The following is a 19,340-nucleotide window of genomic DNA, read 5'->3' as shown; positions in this document are numbered from 1 at the left end:
TTCTGTTGGCAAAACTGAACACCCTCCTTGTCCTCCCGTGACCTTGTCCTTTTAGTCTGCTTTCTTTCTCTGAAACCAAACAATGATTCATTGTTGTTTCCTCTTTGCTGTTCTGCGCCCCCTTTTCCGACATGAACAATCAATTCTCCTGTAGCATAATGGCATTAAGCTTCAATTCTAAAAACTGCAGTGTGTGCTTGGATTTTTAATTAGTAATGCAGAGGTGGCAGAGTGCTTTTAATGGCACAGATGTATCAGTCTTTCTTTCCTTTTAACCTATGTATGGTTCACTACACTATATAAAATAGATCTTGAAAATGCATACTGCATTGCTGGAATATTAAGCACACACCATTTTTTACATAGTAGATAAAAATCTTATAACATTTGAACACATTTGTGGATTATTTTGGTTGTTGAGAATTTTATTTATTTATTTAGTGATTTATAACCCTCCCTCCCCCGCCGAAGCTGGCTCAGAGCGGGTAACATCATATAAAAACATCACTACACCAACAATAAGAATCTAAATTTAAAACAATAAAATCCCAATTAAAACACAAAATTAAAATGTCCTTTACTCACTGCCCTTTGCTCTCTTGTTCTGTAACCATAATTTGTTATAACATTTGAATCAAACTGTGGTCACTGTAGACCAGGATTTGGGGGAAAAAAATGGTTTGAACCCATGGGTTGAAGGAACAAATTGTTTGGAATAAACTGATCTAATTAGTGCTATCCATAGTTTGTCTGACTGGGAAACCTATTAGCGGTCCCTGGCCCAAGAAGTATCTGGCTGTCCTCAACCAGAGCCACAGCTTTCTCAGCTCTGACTCCACCCTAGTGGAACCCTCTGTCAAGGGAGACCCAGGCCCTGCGGGATTTGTCTCAATTCTGCAGGGCCTGTAAGACGGAGATGTTCTGCCAGGCCTACGGTTGAGGACAGTGATGGTTCCATCCTAGCTAGCCTCCCTACTCCATCTCTACTTATACCCACTCCTCCTTCTCGACTAGCTGCCCTGTCACTGGCTTTTGTATAAGATAGGGTTGCCAACCTCCACGTAATAGCTCGAGATCTCCTGCTATTACAACTGATCTCCAGCCGGTAGAGATCAGATCACCTGGAGAAAATGGCTGCATTGGCAATTGGACTCTATGGCATTGAAGTCCCTCCCCTCCCCAAACCCCACCCTCCTCAGGCTCCGCCCCAAAAATCTCCTGCTGGTGGCAAAGGGGGACCTGGAAACCCTAGTATAAGAGGCGCCATCTAGACTTTTTTTTCTGGTTTTAGAACTGTTATAAACATCCAGGGTTTTAATCAATGGGTTTTTAAGTATAAATGTTGTTGTATTTGTATGAAGTTTGGTATTATATTGTTATTTTGTAGTAAGCTGCCTTGAGCCTGATTTCAGTCGGGAAAGGGCAGGATAAAAATCCAATAAATAAATAAATAGTAAACGACGGTTAACACTAGAACAGAAAGTGGATTGGGAAAATCCACATATGTGTGTGTGGGAGTTATATAGGAATCTGTGTTTAATAGCAGCTTGTACAATATAACATTGACGTGACAGAACGTACAGCTGATTTCGGGTCAGTAAAAATCAGTTTCCTCATAAGAATACAAAAGCTAGGAATTTAGAGTTACAGGCAGCACAATCCAAAGGGGGAGGTAGTTTTGCTGCAGCCGGGGACGGCACAGCCACTGTGCTGCCTCCTGTGCTGAGGCAAGAAAGCTGTACAGGAAAATTCCCCCAAAGCCCGTATGCAGCTTCATGGGCTACGCCACCATTTTTGCTGGCATATATTCACTCAGGCAAAAGGGGGCATTTCTGGGTCAAAAGGGCTTAGGGAGCTGACTAAAGTCAGCCCCAACCCAGGAATGCCCCCTTTGGTGTCAATGTGAGTACTGGAGATACAAAATTATCAACTTAAAAATTAGCCGACCAAGCCCCAAGCAGGCAGCTGCCACAGATGACCCCCCCTCATGGGCAAGCAGGCAGGCATCCAACCGGTGGCGCACTCGCCCACCTTTTGCACCAGCTGGGCATAGCCGTCCAGCCGCACGCCAGAGTTGCTCCTGCTCTGCATGGTCAGGGCCAGATTGTACAGCTGGCTCCTGCTACCTCTGCCTGCAGGGATGAAATGAGGACACACTGGCTAAAAACTTGTCCCCCTCCCGTGCATTCTGGCCCTGCCACCTTTAACCCCTCCATTGTTGCCACTTCCGCCCTGAGCCCTCTTGTAGTACAGAGGGAATACATTTCTCCATGGCATGGGTGGGAAAGGGTTAATACAGTTTCTTGGGCAGTCTTAGCAGCTTCATAGCTAATGACTCTTCTACAAGGGGGAAAGAAGGTTCCTTTTCTCGGCGAAACAAACTCACATCCGCCTTGAATAGAAGCTATTCCTGTCTGTGGGAGGGGGCAGATCACCAGTCTTAGATCCTTCTGAGCTAGAGATCTGCCAGGACCCACAAAAGGGCCAGACAAAATGATTTTGCGGGCCTTAAATGGCCCCCGGGCATGACTTTCCCCACCCCTGCTCCAGCCACTACATCACACTGGTTTATGGGCCATTGTTGTCTTTCCAGGGAATGATCAACAGAGTGCTTTACAGCTACCCTTAGATGTAGGAAGGTTTGCATGCCTGGCTCTAGATAGTAAAATAGAGGTTTGATCTTGTAAGATCTGTAAAATGGCTTTTTCTTACAGCTGAAGAATGTGTGTGTGTGTGTGTTGGGTGTAGCCTGCATATATGGGAGGTAATGTGCAAGTTTGATGTGGCAGGTAAGGGCTTCAAGTGCTTCATTGCTAAAGGTATTTATTTTGTTTTTAAATTTTGTTCCTATTTTAAACGGTCTCAGGGGAATGCCTATGACATGGTTGAAGATAAAAAGGTATAAATACGCGTATGCAAAATGGATTCGAAATCCTACAGTTACTAGTTGATATCCCTTAGAAAAAGCACCTCTGTTTCTTCTTCCCCATCTCCCTGTTCTGAATAGGTTTTATTGCTCAAATGTCCTTGTGTTTTTACGATGAAGAACAAATGCTACAGTTCTGGGAGAGCCATCAGAGAACTGTGTGTTTAGCCTCTTGATACTTGGCATATGGATAGCATGATTGAGCTGATACTCTTGAGTTAGGAGGACAGCTGCCATGTTTTGCACCAGTCAAAGTTTCCAAACAGTCACCAAAGGCGGTACTCATCTGTTCAGTAGTAATTTCTATTCTGATCTATACTTCACATTGTAAGAACAGCTTTTCTGTGTCTCATGAGGTGGTGGTAGAAAGGGCTGTCAAGTCACAGCTGATTTAAGGCAACTCGGTTGGGTTTTCAAGGCAAGAGATGTTCAGAGGTGGTTTGCCATTGCCTGCCTCTGTGTCACAACCCCGCTATTATGTGGAGGTGCAGTATAATATCACTACCCCAGGCTAACTTGGCTGATGCAGTACAGTGTATTCAGATGGAATAATCTGGCCATTATTTTAATATACCTTATTAGGCAGGTCTTTCTGTGAATGCTAACAGTGTAAACTGCCTGATCCTGAAATAAATGATGGATGGATGATCATTCATTTAATACTGGTTTTGTGTTAAGCAGCATCACAAGCTGCTATGGACACAAGCATTCTGAGCACAAGGCAGAAGGCAAACACACCTTGATTCATTTTTTTTAGTGAATATGTTTAAGAATTCTGGCAGCTTATCTGGGAATAGAATATAAAAGCTGAAACATTTGAAGTTGAACATATTTTGTGAGAAATTATAATCACTGACTGTGGGAAATTACAATCACTGACAGGTAAGAGCTTGTTTGACTATTAACATCTATTAATCAGTAAATACTTGACTATTGAATTAGTATGATGTACATATAATATTTCAGGTGCATAAAATGTGCTAGTTATATTTCATACTGAACTGAATTGACCATACTTCTTTTGATGGTGGTGTCTGAATAAAGCTATTGTAAGATGACACTGCATTGGCTCAAGTTTGAAATATCTCGCAATTTATGCCTACTTACTTGCTGCACAGGATTTAAAAAAGATAACCCTTCAAATTAAAAACAAAATGAAATGCCATGGAAGTATTTCTTTTGTATTTTTTAGGCATAATTTACATATGTCCAAGCATCCGATAAACCAAAGACCCTCAAGCATGGTCAGTGAAACATCTACTGCAGTAACTACATCCACTATAGATACAAAGCCCAGCTGTCAGGTAAGTCTGATTTTTTCTCCTAAAAGGTGAACAGTCTCCCTCTCTCTCAAAGACAGATCTTGATCTTACATCTCGTTAACGTCCCAATGATGGGGTCATGACTGAATTCCAGTTTGAATTAGAAGCTTCTTGTTCAATGTTCTCCAGTTCATGAGTTGTTTTTTTTTTAAATGTAAAGAGCTATTGATTGCATAGTACTTATTACAAGCATTTATATCATAAAGCTTGCCTGCATAGTAGTTGTTAGCCATCAGCGTTTCTTAAAAATCAAATACTTTGATTTCGTGAGCTCCAGAGCATACATGGAGGTTTTAAAAATGCAGGCTGCACCATATGCTTTCCTGAACAGTGTCCCTTTATGTAGCCATACCATAAGTAAAAGGTTGGGAACGTAGGGTGGCAAACCTCTAGGTGGAGGCTAGCGATCTCCCAGAATTACAGCTGACTACATAAATCATTTATTATTTATTTATTTAAAACATTTATTGCACTTCTTCAGGAGAAAATGGCTGCTTTGGGAGGTGGACTTCGTGGCATTATAGCTACCAAGGTTCCTCCACCTCCCTAAATCCCACTCTTCCAGGCTCCAGTCTCAAATCTCCAGGTATTTCTAAACCTGGAGTTGGCAACCCTATGGCATCCCATATATGAACCAGCAGCTAATCACCTGGACAGGATTGCTAATGTCTGAACTGAGGTGAACAGGAGTTTTAGAGGCAAAAGATTAATGGTTTTTGCCTTTTTTAATGGGTCATGATAAATATCCAGAAAGCATAGCACAATACCACAAAATTGGCATTTGCTCACATTTTGCACATTTTGCATGTAACACAGTCATCTTTGAGAGTTTTGATTTATTAATCTGGGATTTTTAACATGTAAGATTTTTTAAAAGTTATTTTTTAAAGTTATTTTAACTTTTCAAAAGTGCTGTTTTTATTTTGTAGCCTCTATTAGGGCCAGGTATTGTTCTGCAGACACATATGCGTATGAAAACAGAATGCTTCTGAAAGATTTGGTTATTTTTATATTACAAGTCTATTTATATACATTCATTATTAGGCAATCAATATATGAAATGCCATATAAATTATATTTTGACTTCTTGGCACCTGACAGCCAAGAATGTTGTATTTTTGAAGAGTAAAAATAATTGTTGGCTAGAAATCAGATAGGCAGCTGCAGTTTAAAATAAATTTGTTTTTGTGAATTCAGATATTTATTTTGACTGCAGCATTCACAATTATTATTTTTTAAGTAAGTTATTGCAGGGAGGTTTCATTTGATGTTTTTGTACTTGTTTTTCACTTCTGCAGACAGGATAAAGGAACCAAACAAAATCCAACGTTTATCCTAAGCAAAGCAGGTTTTTTGCTTCAGCGCATAATTCTATAGCCTCCATCAGCTAAAAGGACCAAGTTTTGGTCTCAGATTCCATCCTGAGTCTGTTTGAGCATATAACCTAGCATGTTGTTGACTGTTTCTCTACTGGGCCAACAACTCTCTTTTCCACCAAGGCTCCTGTGCCTTTACAAGCTGCTGACTGCAGGTTCCTAGGTAGAATTGTCTCTATCATTCCATTCCCATGAGAGGGAATCTGTGCTGGTAAACAGCTGTCTGTTGGACAGCTTGTACTGGTGCAGGAGTCATGCTAGAACAAGAGAGTGGGCAATCACACAGCAGAACAGCTAGCTGCACATTGGTTACAGGGCAGCTGCTGTTCTTGTAGGCTTAGCAGGTTAACGCTTCACCGTGGCTTGAATCTCCTGGCCTCTACAGTGTCCGAAGGCTGCCTGCATAGAGTCCAAAGAGACAAGCGTGGTCATAATTGACGTTCTGCACATGGTGCTCTTGCAGTTCCCCTTTCCCCTCCGCCTTGTGGGTTCCCACATGGGGCGCACACATTGCGGGACATAGTATATCCATTGAGCTAATAGACAACTGTCTCAAAGGAAGTGGCTCTGGAACTGTGTTTCCAATTTCTGCAGGGACTGCTCTGTGGGGTTCTGATTCTTCAAGGTAATAAGTACCTTAATGGTTTGGCTAGCAGTAGCGAAGGTGACATAGCTTGTAGTCACCCGGGCCTATGCTTTTGCTCCTCTGTCCCCTACCTGTGGGAGGAATACATCAGCATGACAACAGTGACGAACTGCCAGCATATCTGCTGGCAAGGCATTTTTGCGCTGTGCGTTCTTACTGTTCTCAGCTGTTGGGAAGATAAAATGGGAAAGCTGTATCTCTGTCTCAAAAGGAGCTAAAGACTTGACTTTAAAAAAAGCAAAAAAAAGCTGTGAATTCAGAGAACCTGGTAGACAGATTGTTAGAGGGGTATAAGGTTATAATGACACCCCAATTGCTGATTTACAAAAAACGACAGGAGGAAGCAGGGCACCTTGGCCATCTTCTGGGCATGAAGTATGGGGGTGTTGGCGGGGAGGTAGTTTGGAGTTTCCTGTATTGTGCAGGGGGCTGGACTAGATGACCCTGGTGATCCCTTCCAACTCTATAATTCTATGAAGCAGGAGAAAAACCTACTTTCCAATAACATCCAAGCTGGGGCAAGCAAATCAATTTGTAAGTGATGTTGGTCAAAAATGAAATACTGCTCAGGCATCCTCATTTTATACTGTGGGCTTTTATACAAAGTCTTTTTTGTTTTTTCCAGTGCTGCATAACCTTGCATTTATGCATATATTAATTAATGAACTCAGGATAAGAACCAGGATGAAATATAGCTACCAGTAACTTTAGAAACTAAACATAGTATTGTGTTGCAACTCCTTTTTCTAAGTGCAGGCTGTTATTACACTTCTCTGTGACTCCTGCCGGTGAGATTCTTTATGCCGATGGCTCTAGTTGAGAGCCAGTGTGGTATTCTGGTTAGAAGATTGGACTAGGATCTGGGAGACCCAGGTTTGAATCCCCAGTCATGCCATGGAAGCTTGCTGAGTGATTTTGGGCAAGTTGCACATTCTCAGCCTAATCTACCTCACAGGGTTGTTGTGGGGATAAAATGGAGGAGAGAAGAACGATGTAAGATAGTTTTGGTCCCCATGGGGAGAAAGGCATGGTATGAAGAAAAATAAATGAATAATAGTTGGGGTAAGGCAGAATGCCATTTTGTCAATTTCTAACCAGTGCTATTCAAGGGATTGTGTACTTGCTGGTATAAGGACAGCTACTTTAAAAAAGGTTCCTGTTTTGGAGACCTTTATAGTGTGTTGGCAGTAGGGTTGCCAGGCCCCTCTTCGCCACCGGTGGGAGGTTATTGAGGCGGAGCCTGAGGAGGGTGGGGTTTTAAGAGGGGAGGGACTTCGGTGCCATGGAGTCCAATGGCCAAAGCGGCCATTTTCTCCAGGGGAACTGATCTCTGTTGGCTGGAGAACAGTGGTAATAGCAGGAGATCTCCAGCTACTACCTGGAGGTTAAACATATCCATAATAGTAGAGCCACAGTATAGTGTAAATCTAATATATTGCTACTTATGCTGAAACAACAATTGTTTAGTAAAACCACAGCACAGGCTCAGATTCAAAGAAAAATAAATTTAAATTTACTAGGATTATTGAAAACTCAACAGAATTGAATCTTAACCAACATAAATAAGCATTTTTTATTAAGCATTTTGGATATTATTTTTGAGAACAATTTTTTCAGGTATCGAGACCAATTCTATTTACAGACACAGGGAGTAGCAATGGCGCTGCATGCGCCCCATCTATAGCAAATACCTTCATGATTTCCTTTGAATCTGACTTATTGACTCAACATCAGCTTTTTAATAACCATGTGATTAAATACTTTAGGTTTATAGATGATCTGTTCTGCATTATTGACTCTAAATCATCTTATGGGTCAATTTTGGATTGTCTTAATTCCCTAAGTCCTTATTTAAAATTTACCGGCCATATGGATAAACAGGAGATCCCTTTCCTTGATGTGGTGGTCTTTAGGATAGTTGCAGTCAAACCGTATCGGAAGCCTACTGACATGGGTGCGGGGTTGCATTTTTCCTCCCACCATCCTTTACACTTGAGGCGAAACCTTCCGTTTAGCCAGCTTCTAAGAATTAAGAGGAATGCAACCTTTTCTCAAGATTTTGATACAGCAGCAAAGGGTCTATTCCGAATACTTAAAGGTAGGGGCTATGAAGATACCATATTGGACATGGCTAGGGTTAAAGTTGAACAAAAGGGTAGAGAAACCTTATTACGCCCGCAAATGTCCTCTGTTCAGAAATCTGTGATTTTACTAAACTACCTGGAGGTTGGCAACCCTAGTTGGCAGGGACCTAATGTCTTGCTTTTTATTTTACTTTCTTGCCCTCAGGCTTGAGTTGAGAGTACAGCCCATTGTTTTTGGCCAGTTTTATTTTTATTGTACTTGAAGATGCTTCTACAGTTTTTACTCTTGATTAAAGACACGGGGGAGTAATTTATGACACTGCAGGAAAACTCTGCTATTGAGTAGTTATGAAAATGTTGTTATGAGGATGATGAAAAGAGAATTGACAAGCCACTTTAGAGAAATATTGGACCCTGAGGAAGTCTGCATTTTTATCTCCATACCTTAGTCATGAGTAGAGGAGAGGACTGACTGCAGAAGGCCCAGAAATGTGAAGCTGTAGTTCAAGTAGTTCAACCCTGACTTGGATAGCCCAACTAGCCAGGTCTCATCTGATCTCACAAGCTAAGCAGGGTCGACCCTGGCAAGAATTTGGATGGGAAACCTCCAAGGAATACCAGGGTTGTGACTAGGAGGCAGGCAATGGCAAACCACTTCTGAACAGTCACTTGCCTTGAAAACCCCACCAGGGGTCACCATAAGTCAGATGTGACTTGACAGCAAAAAAAAAAAAAAAAAATTAAAAAAAATCCAAGAACGTGGGTTTTATTCAATGTTAAATTCATTGATAGTGAATTTGACATGCAGTCCATAAATTAAGATTCCTGTATCTGAGGTTGTGGGATATGGAACCAGAAATTACAGGATACATTTTCACTATGTCAAAGAGAAAACTCAGACAGAGAAGACTTGGTTTCAAATACCAGGATGCAGGATACAAGAGGCTATACAAGAGATCTTAAGTGTGGGCTCATTGTTAAGGATATTGATAGTTCCTCTCCTCTCCATTTATTTATTTAAACTATTTATACTCCACCTTTCCTATATAGCCCAAGACAGGTTACAAAAATGATCACTGACCACAAAATCACAACGCTTTCCAAAGTGAGCAAAAATCTATTGAACACCTACCAGCAGAAGACAGGGTAGTTCTGCTTTAAATCAGAGCCTTGTAAAAAAAACCACTGAAAGAAATGGTCTGAAAAAATTCCAGCATCCTTTAACATTACAATGGGTGCACAGTAGACAAACTAAGGTAAATTCCCAGTTTTTCTCGTGTAGAAGAATAGGGCAGGAATACTGATCTCTGTTGGCTGCCATGGGAAGCTGCCATGGGAAGGCAGCATGGTACAGCCCGATCTCTTCAGATCTCGGAAGCTAAGCAGGGTCAGCCCTGGGTAGTATTTGGATGGGAGACCACCAAGGAATACCAGGGTTGCTATGCAGAGGAAGGCACTGGCAAACCACCTCTGTTAGTCTCTTGCCTTGAAAACCCCATAAGGGGTCACCATAAGTCGGCTGCGACTTGACGACACTTTACACACACACACACACACCTCCCATGTCTGACTTTATGATTACCATCTGCTAGGATTTTATTATTTGGATTGAATTTTCCAGGAAGTAAAGACCATATCCAGGGTATACTGCCACTTGGGAGCATAATTGGCTTTTTGCAGGGAGGATTTTCAGAAGAAGTGACCTCTGAGAGAGAATTTGGTTTGCTGGATTTTTTAAAAAAAAGTAAATGCCAAAATTGCATTGTTAAAGCACGATAGTTTTATGACTTGGAAAATCCTTTGCCTATGTCATTGATGTGTACCCCCTCCCAAAAAAGGAACATGGTATCAAAATACCCTAGATGGTAAAAAATTATATGTAACATTCTTAGTAACTCTGTATTATGCTTTTCCCCCCAAGGTGGTAAAATCTGGCAATAAAATCCATAGTTTTGGGAAAAGGGATCATGCTATAAGGAGGAACCCTAATGTCCCTGTTGTGGTAAGAGGCTGGCTTCATAAACAGGCAAGTGTATGATTATCTCCCTTAATGTAGCTCTAATACTTAATCAGAACTGTTTAGGAATAACTGTGCACTTTTGGCTAACATTTAAAAATGCTAGAGCTGAGTACCTGGTGTGATCAGGACATTTCAGAATTGATCCTTGATACCTTTTATACGTTTTAAAAATTTTGGTTTGTGTTTACAGAGTACACGTACAGAATGCTTTGAATGAGGAATATGTTTATCTTATTTACAGTATAATGTGCCGATAGCTCTTCAAACATGTTAAATAATTTAAACGGTGGCAATTTAAACGCTAGCACAGTTTATTCCTGCATAGGTTTATTGGGGACCGCCTCTCCCGATCTATCACCCAGAGAGCTTTATGGTCATCAGGAGGCAACTTGTTGGTGGCCTCTGGACTATCCGGCTGTTCTCAGCCCAGCCTGGTGAAACTCTCTGTGTAATGAGACCCGGGCACTACAGGATTTCACACCGTTCTGCCGGGCCTGTAAAACGAAGAGGTGAAGGTTCCATCAATAAATTAGCCCCTCTTCCCCTTCTCCCCCTCTTTCACATTTACGTAGGGCATTTTAATCTGTATTGTATAGATGGTAAATTGGTTTTTAATTTATGTTTTAACGTATTGTATTGTATATGTTGTTGGAAGCTGCCCTGAGCCCGTTTTAGGATGGGAAAAGGTGGGGGTATAAATTGAATTAATTAAATAACATAACATAAATAAAAAAGTCAAAGCTCACTTTAATCAGAAAATCATAGTTATTGGAAAATCTTTTCCACACCATGCACATCTCTTGATGTGAGCTCTGACCCATGAAGCTTATGCTGGAATAAACTTCGTTAACAGTGCATTCCTGAGCGGAATGCCTGCGCCAGGCTTTGGAGGCAAGGTGGTGGCGCTGCCTCCTCCCGGCACAAAAAATCTGTGCAGCCCGCATAGGGTTGCACGGGAGATACGCCACCTAAAAGGTGGAGTATCTCGGCGTTCCCGGGACATTACGGCTTAGGAGGCTGCCTAATGGTGCCCCCAGCCCAGCGGTGTAACGCTCCGGGAACGCCTCCCGGGCCACTGCCATGGCCTTTGCCGGCATTCGGATGCTGGCGGAAGGATCTGTCGGCATCCTGGGTCAGTGCTGCCGCTGCAGTGGCCTGCGACCGGCAGCCGGGCCTTCATGCTGGCGTTGGGGCCACAAACGCCGGTGTAAGTTGGCCAGATGCCTGCGCGGTTGGCCCTTGCACAGGCCTTGGCCGGCCTCCTGAGGGGCTTGGTCCTGGCCGGCAGCACGACTCAGGAATGCACGGTTAGTCTGTGAAGTGCCACAGGCTTCTGTTTTATTTTGCTGCGATAGACTACCATAGCTACACCTCTGGAACTATTGGAAGAGTTGTATTAATCCATTGTATTGTTTAAAAAATTCAATGTATTTCCATGAGGTCCTTGATAGCATCACTGGTAATAACCCTCCAATAAGAGCTTGTAAAACTATTATAATCCTCCTTTTGTGAATATGCCTTAATATGCCACTGAGTAAGGAGATACATTATCTTTAGAGAAGGGAAAGAGGGCTTTTAGAGAAGGGAAGGAGGACATAGTAGAGGAGGGGGAAATGAGATCCCTCTCCCTCAAGTCCTTGTGCATTTCCACTTGTACGTGTGTGTGTGTGTTCGTCTGCAACCTTTTGCTTTCAGGTATGGAGTTTGCCACCATGGTCCCACTACCTTCCACAAGTGTTCCTTCTATACTGTTACAATAGAAAAGAGCAAGAGTCCAGTAACACCTTAAAGACTAACAAACATTTCTGGCAGGGTATGAGCTTTCATGAGTCTTTAAGGTGCTACTGGACTCTTGCTCTTTTCTCCTGCTACAGACAGACTAACACGGCTACCCATCATGTTCTAGCCTGTTAGAATGTCTCAAAAAGGCCACCACCATTTAAATTGTGTTTAGCATATAATTATGAAGTTTCCTTCATTTTTTTCAGAGTTCACGCTAAAACCTGTTTGCATTTTCAGGATAGCTCTGGAATGAGGCTATGGAAAAGGCGATGGTTTGTGCTTGCTGATTTTTGCTTGTTTTACTACAAAGGTTAGTTAATACTATAACAATTTTAAGAATTCTTGTGTAATTGAGAACTGGTCATGAATATCAAACGGTGTATCTCAAACTTGTTCCTAATTTCTTAGATTGCATCTTAAAATCTTGTTTTTACCAACTGTTTTCCTGTATAGTCCCCTCCTTGCTTCCACCACATCAGCAGTTATTTCAGGGAGGCTTATGTTGGAACTACTTTAGTTAGATTTTACTTTTGATTGGAAAGCATACATGCAGAATGCCATTTTTTATGATGTAGCAATGAACAAAGAAGCTGCCGTATCCCATTCTAGTTTACAGCACAAGAATTGTAATAGGCTTGTCATTCTTTTTAGTCTCTTGAAAGAACTCTGACTTGTTAGCAGTGTTAACATTGGGTTTTTCAGCTGATTTACTGCATTACCTTGAATAATAATTCATTCTTTATTCAGCAACATGAACTTTACACTGTGTCATGGAGTAAAATGTTTATGTTTGGGTTAATGTTGATATTACTTTACCATATCTATAGGCTATGCCACATAGCAGACCCTGGAACAGCCACAGATGAGACAAACCTATACTTCTTTTAAGACTACTTCTCACACAGAAAAGAAAAGAAAAAAAGGAATTCATTGATGGATAAAAAGGAATAGTAGTCAGGATGAATTAACATACATAAATCCCCTATGGGGTTGTTGCACTTAGGCACAATTTAATAATACACCTCTTCCTTGGGGGAGAGGGGAACCCAAGGTACAGAATTTCAGAGGGAATTTTGGGTTGTTTCAGGAGAGGATAAGCGAGAAAACTGTACTCCAAGAAATCCTTGTGCCCACGGAAATGTTAGTTTGGATCCAACCCATAATCCCTAACTCATCTCTCCACTAACTGTTAGAATTCCTGTCACCTTCCTCTCTCTGATTGAAGATGAGAGGCAGCCGAAGCCAACCATGGCTCCTCTAATCAAGCCTCCAGCAACTGAACTAAACAAATGATTATTTTCCAACTTTCCCTGGCAATATAATTTTACTGGCTTGCTTACCTGCTCATAACAAGCTCAAAGATTTGCCGAGGAGCCTTAGCGTGCCCTAGGTTTCCCTGCCTGTTCCTCCCTCATTTATGGAGGCCGACCAGTAGCAAGCAAGCCGTATACATAATGACACTTTGCCAGCAGTTGGTCTATATAAAGGAGGTCATGATAAGAGATTCTGCTTGGAGGCAAGGAAGGAGGCAAGCAGCAGATTGACTGGGGTTTACAAACAAACTAGTTGTTTTTTATGCCTGGTAGACTATTGAGGGGGATGTGGAATGGTATAGTATAGCTCGATCTCATGAGATCTCAGAAGCTAAGCTGGCTCAGTACTTGGAAGGGAGACCTCAAAGGAAGGCTGCAGAGGAAGGCAATGGCAAACCACCTCTGCTTAACCACTTGCCTTGAAAACCCCACTAGAGGTCGCTATAAGTCAGCTGTGACATGATGGCACTTTACACACACACAGGGACTAATGAGAATTTGTTCAACCACAGCTGATCATTTTAATTATTAAATCTGAATAAGGCCAATGGCTCATTCACATACCATTAAATTGACTTGTATTTTTAAAATTTTGCTGTACTGAATCTATTTTAGTTTCCCAGATGAAATATAGCTACTAAGAGATGTTCCTTTCTTAATCCAAAAGACAGCAGAGAAGAGTCTGTTCTTGGGAGTATACCATTGCCTAGTTATGTAATATCATCAGTTGGAACTGAAGATCATATAAACCGCAAGTACTCCTTTAAGGTACATTTAGTAATTGCAAAGCATGATTTATTTTAAGCAGAAAATTAATTATTACTTTTTCAGAAATACCACATGACCTTGTAGTGTTATATAATTTAGAGCATGGGTTCTCAACTAGGGGGGAATTCCCCCACGGGGGGGGGGGATTTTAGGCTTCCAGGGTGGGAATTGGGTCCACTATTCAGCAAAGTGGGATGTCCTGTAGATTATGTATAATCTGTAAAATTGTAGTTTGTTTTAATTTAATCTGTGACATGCAATAAAGTTTATGACTAATTTGGGAAGGGGGAATTATATTCTGAACAATGGTGAAAGGGGGGAATGGAGCAAAAAGGGTTGAGAACCACTGATTTAGAGGCTATCGGAACATAATCTCACTTTCCAGAGTATTTTTCATGTATATGTGGGACAGGAAGAGAAGAGCTATGGATGTCGCTTATACATACTATATGAATCCCTCCTTCCTAACACATATCCTTGTGCTCACTGAAAAGCTGCTCTGGAAAGTCAGCGAACTATCCAGACTGGCTTGTCACATCTAATCATGTAGTATGTCCTGTTGGATAACTGTTTTCTTTGTAGCAAGGCAATGCAATTGAAATTATGCAATTTTTTCCTTTTTAATTGAGTAGTTCACTCAAAATAGCTGTGCTTTTAAAATAAATAAATGTGGGTTGTTGTTTTTTAAATCGCCATGGAACTGCCACTTTATTTGTCCAGTAAAAGGAATGGTAATATTTTAACATGAGAAAAAAATGATGTAGAATAGCACATAAACAGTTCTACTTAATCATTATATTTTCCAGATAGTAGACAATACAGAAAAGAAAAGTATGAGTTGGATCCTAAGAAGCCCTCATTACTTTCCTAGCTAATTTCCCACTTGTGCTGTAGCCCCCCCCCCCCGCCCAACCATGTTCCAAGCTACACGGTTCATGAAAGTCCCCCCCAGCCCTCAGATGTAGCACTTGGCAGTTGCAGCAAACAAGTCGAATTGAGAATTCTATTGTGGTTCTTTGGATCATAGTCAAGGAGGAGGAACAGCTAGCTTGTCCCTACCTAACAGGAAGAATATAATTTGGTAGCTCTTTGCTTATTCTGTGGTACTGACCCAGATCAGACATCACAGCTTAACGAAGGTTTGGTCATTGGAAATGTGCTGTGAGCTTGTGTGCTCCCTTCTCCTCTGTATTACTTTTGTACATTTCAATTCCATTTTCCACATCAAGGGTCATGTAAACATAGTTTGCTGTGACATCCCAATTGGCAAAAAGGATCAGGAACCATGGCATGAAGTGTTCTGATTTGAACAAAAACTTCACTTTGCCCAATCTGGCTCTCACAACTAAATATAGTTACTGTGGATCTGTAAGTGGAGGAAGGTATTCATATATGTGAGAGGAGCAGGAAGACAAAGTATATGATCCTGCAGTGCTCACGTTTATCCAGTGTCATGGGTTAATTTTTTTAATGCAGCCTCATGTACTTACCAGAAGTTCTTACTGGAAGTGACAAAGGGTAGGTATAGGAATTGCCATAAAACCATATAGTTTTACCATAGACTTCTGGTAATTACATGAGGCTACATTTTTCCCACCACCACCACTCCAAGTGGCAGTGGTTAATGGGACCTGGATGCAGGGGATTCCTCATCCCTAGTGGGGGCTTGGCAGCCCTAATATGCATTAAAACATTATTTTTCCCATCTGAAATTGGGAAGTATTAAAGGCACTCAGGAACTACATCATATCATGAGTGTCAAAAAATTGTTTTGCAACATGTTGTTTTACAGGGCAGTCCATTTTTCTTAAGAGACTTTAAAAAAGCAGTGCCATTTTATTAGAGCAACCCACATGTGGCACTTCAATCCAAACATGTTTTTTTTATTTTTCAGTTAGAAAATCCTTATATATATATTTATTTTTCAGTTAGAAAATCTTTATATTCATTTATGTTTGGTTACTTTGGGAAATGACTGCAACATATAGTTTGCTGCTGCTTTAGTCCATTATGAGAAGCTAATTTTAAAACCATATTGCTGATTTTAGGCCCAGTACTTTTCACATGATTGTTTATGCATATGCTGAATTCTTTAATAATTCTGTGCATAACTGAATCCTTAGTTCTTACTGGAAGTAACTGCAAAAATGTTTAGTATAATTTTTTTTAAATGATTGCTTGTTATCCATTCAAATTGACTGAGAGCATTTTTCATTTTTTTGATTACTTGTTTCATGCATTTTCACCCTGTCCTCCTTCAAGGAGCTTGGTGTGGCATGCACAGTTCTCCCTTCTTCCAGTTGATCCTCATGATAAATAACCCAATGAGATAGGTTAGGCTGAGGTCTTTTATGTATGGCTGTTTCACTCACCTTCACCCCTCCAATGACTTCGGGTCTTTGTGTTGATTATGCATGCTGTTTCTGACCGTCAGAGATCGCCTTGCTCTCCCCCTGCCTTTCCCCGCGTTTTGTCCGTGTTTTCAAATTAGAGATAAAAGAAGGCCTCTGAAAACGTGGGCAAAATGTGGAGAAATGCAGGGGCAGAGGGAGGCAACATCTGATGGTCAGAAACGGCATGCATAACCAACACAAAGATCTGAAGTCATCAGAGGGGTGACGATGAGTGATACAGCCATACAAAAAAGACCTGAGAGAGATTGACTGGCCCAAGGTCACCCAGTAAATTTCCTGTCCCGTCTTAGTCCAGCACCGTTACCATAACACCACACTGGCTCTCTAAGCATCCAGTGCTGGCCAGGCTTGTCAAATAAGTAATCATGGATAGGTAATGGTTGTGACTGAAAGCATATACATGTACTTCCCAGGCTTGCCAACCTCCAGGTGGGGCCTAGAGATCTCCTGGAATTACAGACTACAGAGATTAATTCTCCTGGAGAAAATGGCAGCTTTGGAAGGTGGACTCTGTGGCAGTTTACACTGCTGAAATTCTCTTTCATCCTTAAACCCCACCCTCCCCAGGCTCCACCTCCAAATCTCCAGGAATTTCTCCACCTGGAGCTGGCAGCCCTAGTACTACCTTACACTCAAGAGTATCTCCTTCTGGTGATGGTCTTTGCATCTGCTTTTCCCTTTAGGCAACAGTTTCATCATAACCTCAATCTCTTTGTTAAACTTGGTATCAGTAACATATATTTTTTTAAATTGTGAGTTCAATAACAGTAGCTACTTCGGGGGAATCCATATCACATTCAGAATCCTTCAGGCAAAAACTTTAAAAAGTCTATATACAGTTACCAAACTGAGGCGTTACTCTTGATATAGATTTAACAAGAAAGATGAATTTATGGAATTTCCCATTTGATCTTGTTAGTAGAATACTAACAAGGCGTGCCATGCTTGCATTTGTTGTTCTTTTAAATAATTCTTCTGATATTTCACGCCAGGCCAAAGTTCAAGACAAATTATTTTTTTAAATTTCAGAGCCAAGTTGTGTATCACTGTCTGGGGCAGAAAAATTAATTTTTATTAGAATGCAAAGCAGTATTTTAAAATGATTTATGTGTTTGATACAGAGAACCAAGAAGCCTATGTGACCAGAATTCTGTTGCTTATTAACTATAGTATGAACTTTGTATAATCTGTGCAGCATTTTAAAATGCAACTGAAAGTAGAAAGCAAGCCAAGAATAAATGTTCTTCCTTCCTTCCTTCCTTCCTTCCTTCCTTCCTTCCTTCCTTCCTTCCTTCCTTCCTTCCTTCCTTCCTTCCTTCCTTCCTTCCTTCCTTCCTTCCTTCCTTCCTTCCTTCCCAGTTTACCCTTATACTAGCACTGTTGTTAATCCTAACCATAGTTATACCAAACCATACTTTGCTAATCTGCTCTTAACCATGTTTGCAAGCTGTGTGGTATGGTTATTAAAAATATCAGTGCACTCTGATACTGACCATGCTTAACTATCTGTACAACGCAGGGTATCATTTTCAGGCATTTATTCTGTGCTTGGTATCCAACAAAAAACTAAAGTATGAATGTGCAGTATTTTAGTTTGCTTCCCTATTGTGTATGCCAGATTAAACTTCAAAAGACTGGCACATCTAGTTCAGTAAAAAAAATTAAATTATATGTTCATATTTTCTTCATGTGACCTGAAAGTAAAATATGACATCTGTATTATCCTCTCAGACAGTGTGTCTCCCAGGAACTATTCATACATTATTTTCTATGCCGGTATAGAAATCCCTTGAGGGATTAGATGGTAAGAATTACGGAGGAGGGCATTTTCAGTAGGCGAACTCCTTAAGGGTTATAGAGAGAGGGGGGGCTGTTTTGTGCAATGTGTCGGTGGCAGATTTTGAGGGGACAGGCTTAATTATGCCACCTTTCTATTAATTATGTAGGATTCCTGCTTTTTTTAACTTGTTCAATTTTGTCCCTGTTTTATTCTTATTGGTATGCTCTTGGGGTTTGTCTCCATATCTCCTTCTGTGCAATATGGGAGAGAGCCTGCCTTTTCTTCTCATTCTTCCCAGAATAAGGGCATCTGAATGCATGAATAGGTACCAATATTACTTTTTCATCCCTGTCGTGAATGTGTATGTGTTGTATCTCAGACTGTTTTTTACTATATTATAGAAACACTTCATTTTAATCTGAGATTTCACAGAACGCTTCTGGCTTTCCTAGCACTTATTGTCCTCGCACTTACAAGAACACTGTGCATGCCTGCTGCTGAAAGATAACTGGCAAATATTTGGGCAGCTCTTTTTTATTTAACCAAGTATATATTCTGCAGGTAGCCATTATAGTGGGGGGTGTGTGTGTGTATTGATAACTCTGCTTTTGATGTCCATGCAAACATTTGAATATGCGCAACTGAGCACTCTGCTTTTCATTCGGCCCATTGCTGCTAACTAGGTTGGTAACGGAACAGAATCCAGTAGCTGCTTCTGCTTGTATGGTGAGATTATAGCTGTCCCTTGGGGAAGGATAGAGCACTCTACGATGTTTGACAGCAGCCAAAAGAATAAAGTGAGAACAACACACTACATATTGAACTGTGAAGGCAGTGAAAAGAGCTCTAAATTGAGTTCATATAGATCAGTGGTTCCCAAACTTTTCGGGCCACTGCCCTCTTGGTTCC

The 19,340-nt window shown here is 41.0% G+C and overlaps 1 protein-coding gene across 1 annotated transcript in view; it reads left to right on the top strand.

Annotated features, from left to right (window-relative positions):
• PLEKHA7 (pleckstrin homology domain containing A7) overlaps nt 1–19,340 on the top strand; it is a 163,538-nt gene that overhangs the window by 81,428 nt on the left and 62,770 nt on the right. The window contains exons 5-8 of the mRNA XM_056851148.1: nt 4,119–4,230; nt 10,276–10,380; nt 12,394–12,466; nt 14,137–14,237. Coding sequence (XP_056707126.1) covers nt 4,119–4,230; nt 10,276–10,380; nt 12,394–12,466; nt 14,137–14,237 — 391 coding nt within the window. The remainder of the gene's footprint in view (nt 1–4,118; nt 4,231–10,275; nt 10,381–12,393; nt 12,467–14,136; nt 14,238–19,340) is intronic.

This window comes from Euleptes europaea, chromosome 6, assembly GCF_029931775.1.
Source record: "Euleptes europaea isolate rEulEur1 chromosome 6, rEulEur1.hap1, whole genome shotgun sequence".
NCBI lineage: Eukaryota > Metazoa > Chordata > Lepidosauria > Squamata > Sphaerodactylidae > Euleptes > Euleptes europaea.
The sequence above is the reverse complement of the archived record's forward strand: the minus strand, read 5'-3'. Positions and strand labels throughout refer to the sequence as shown.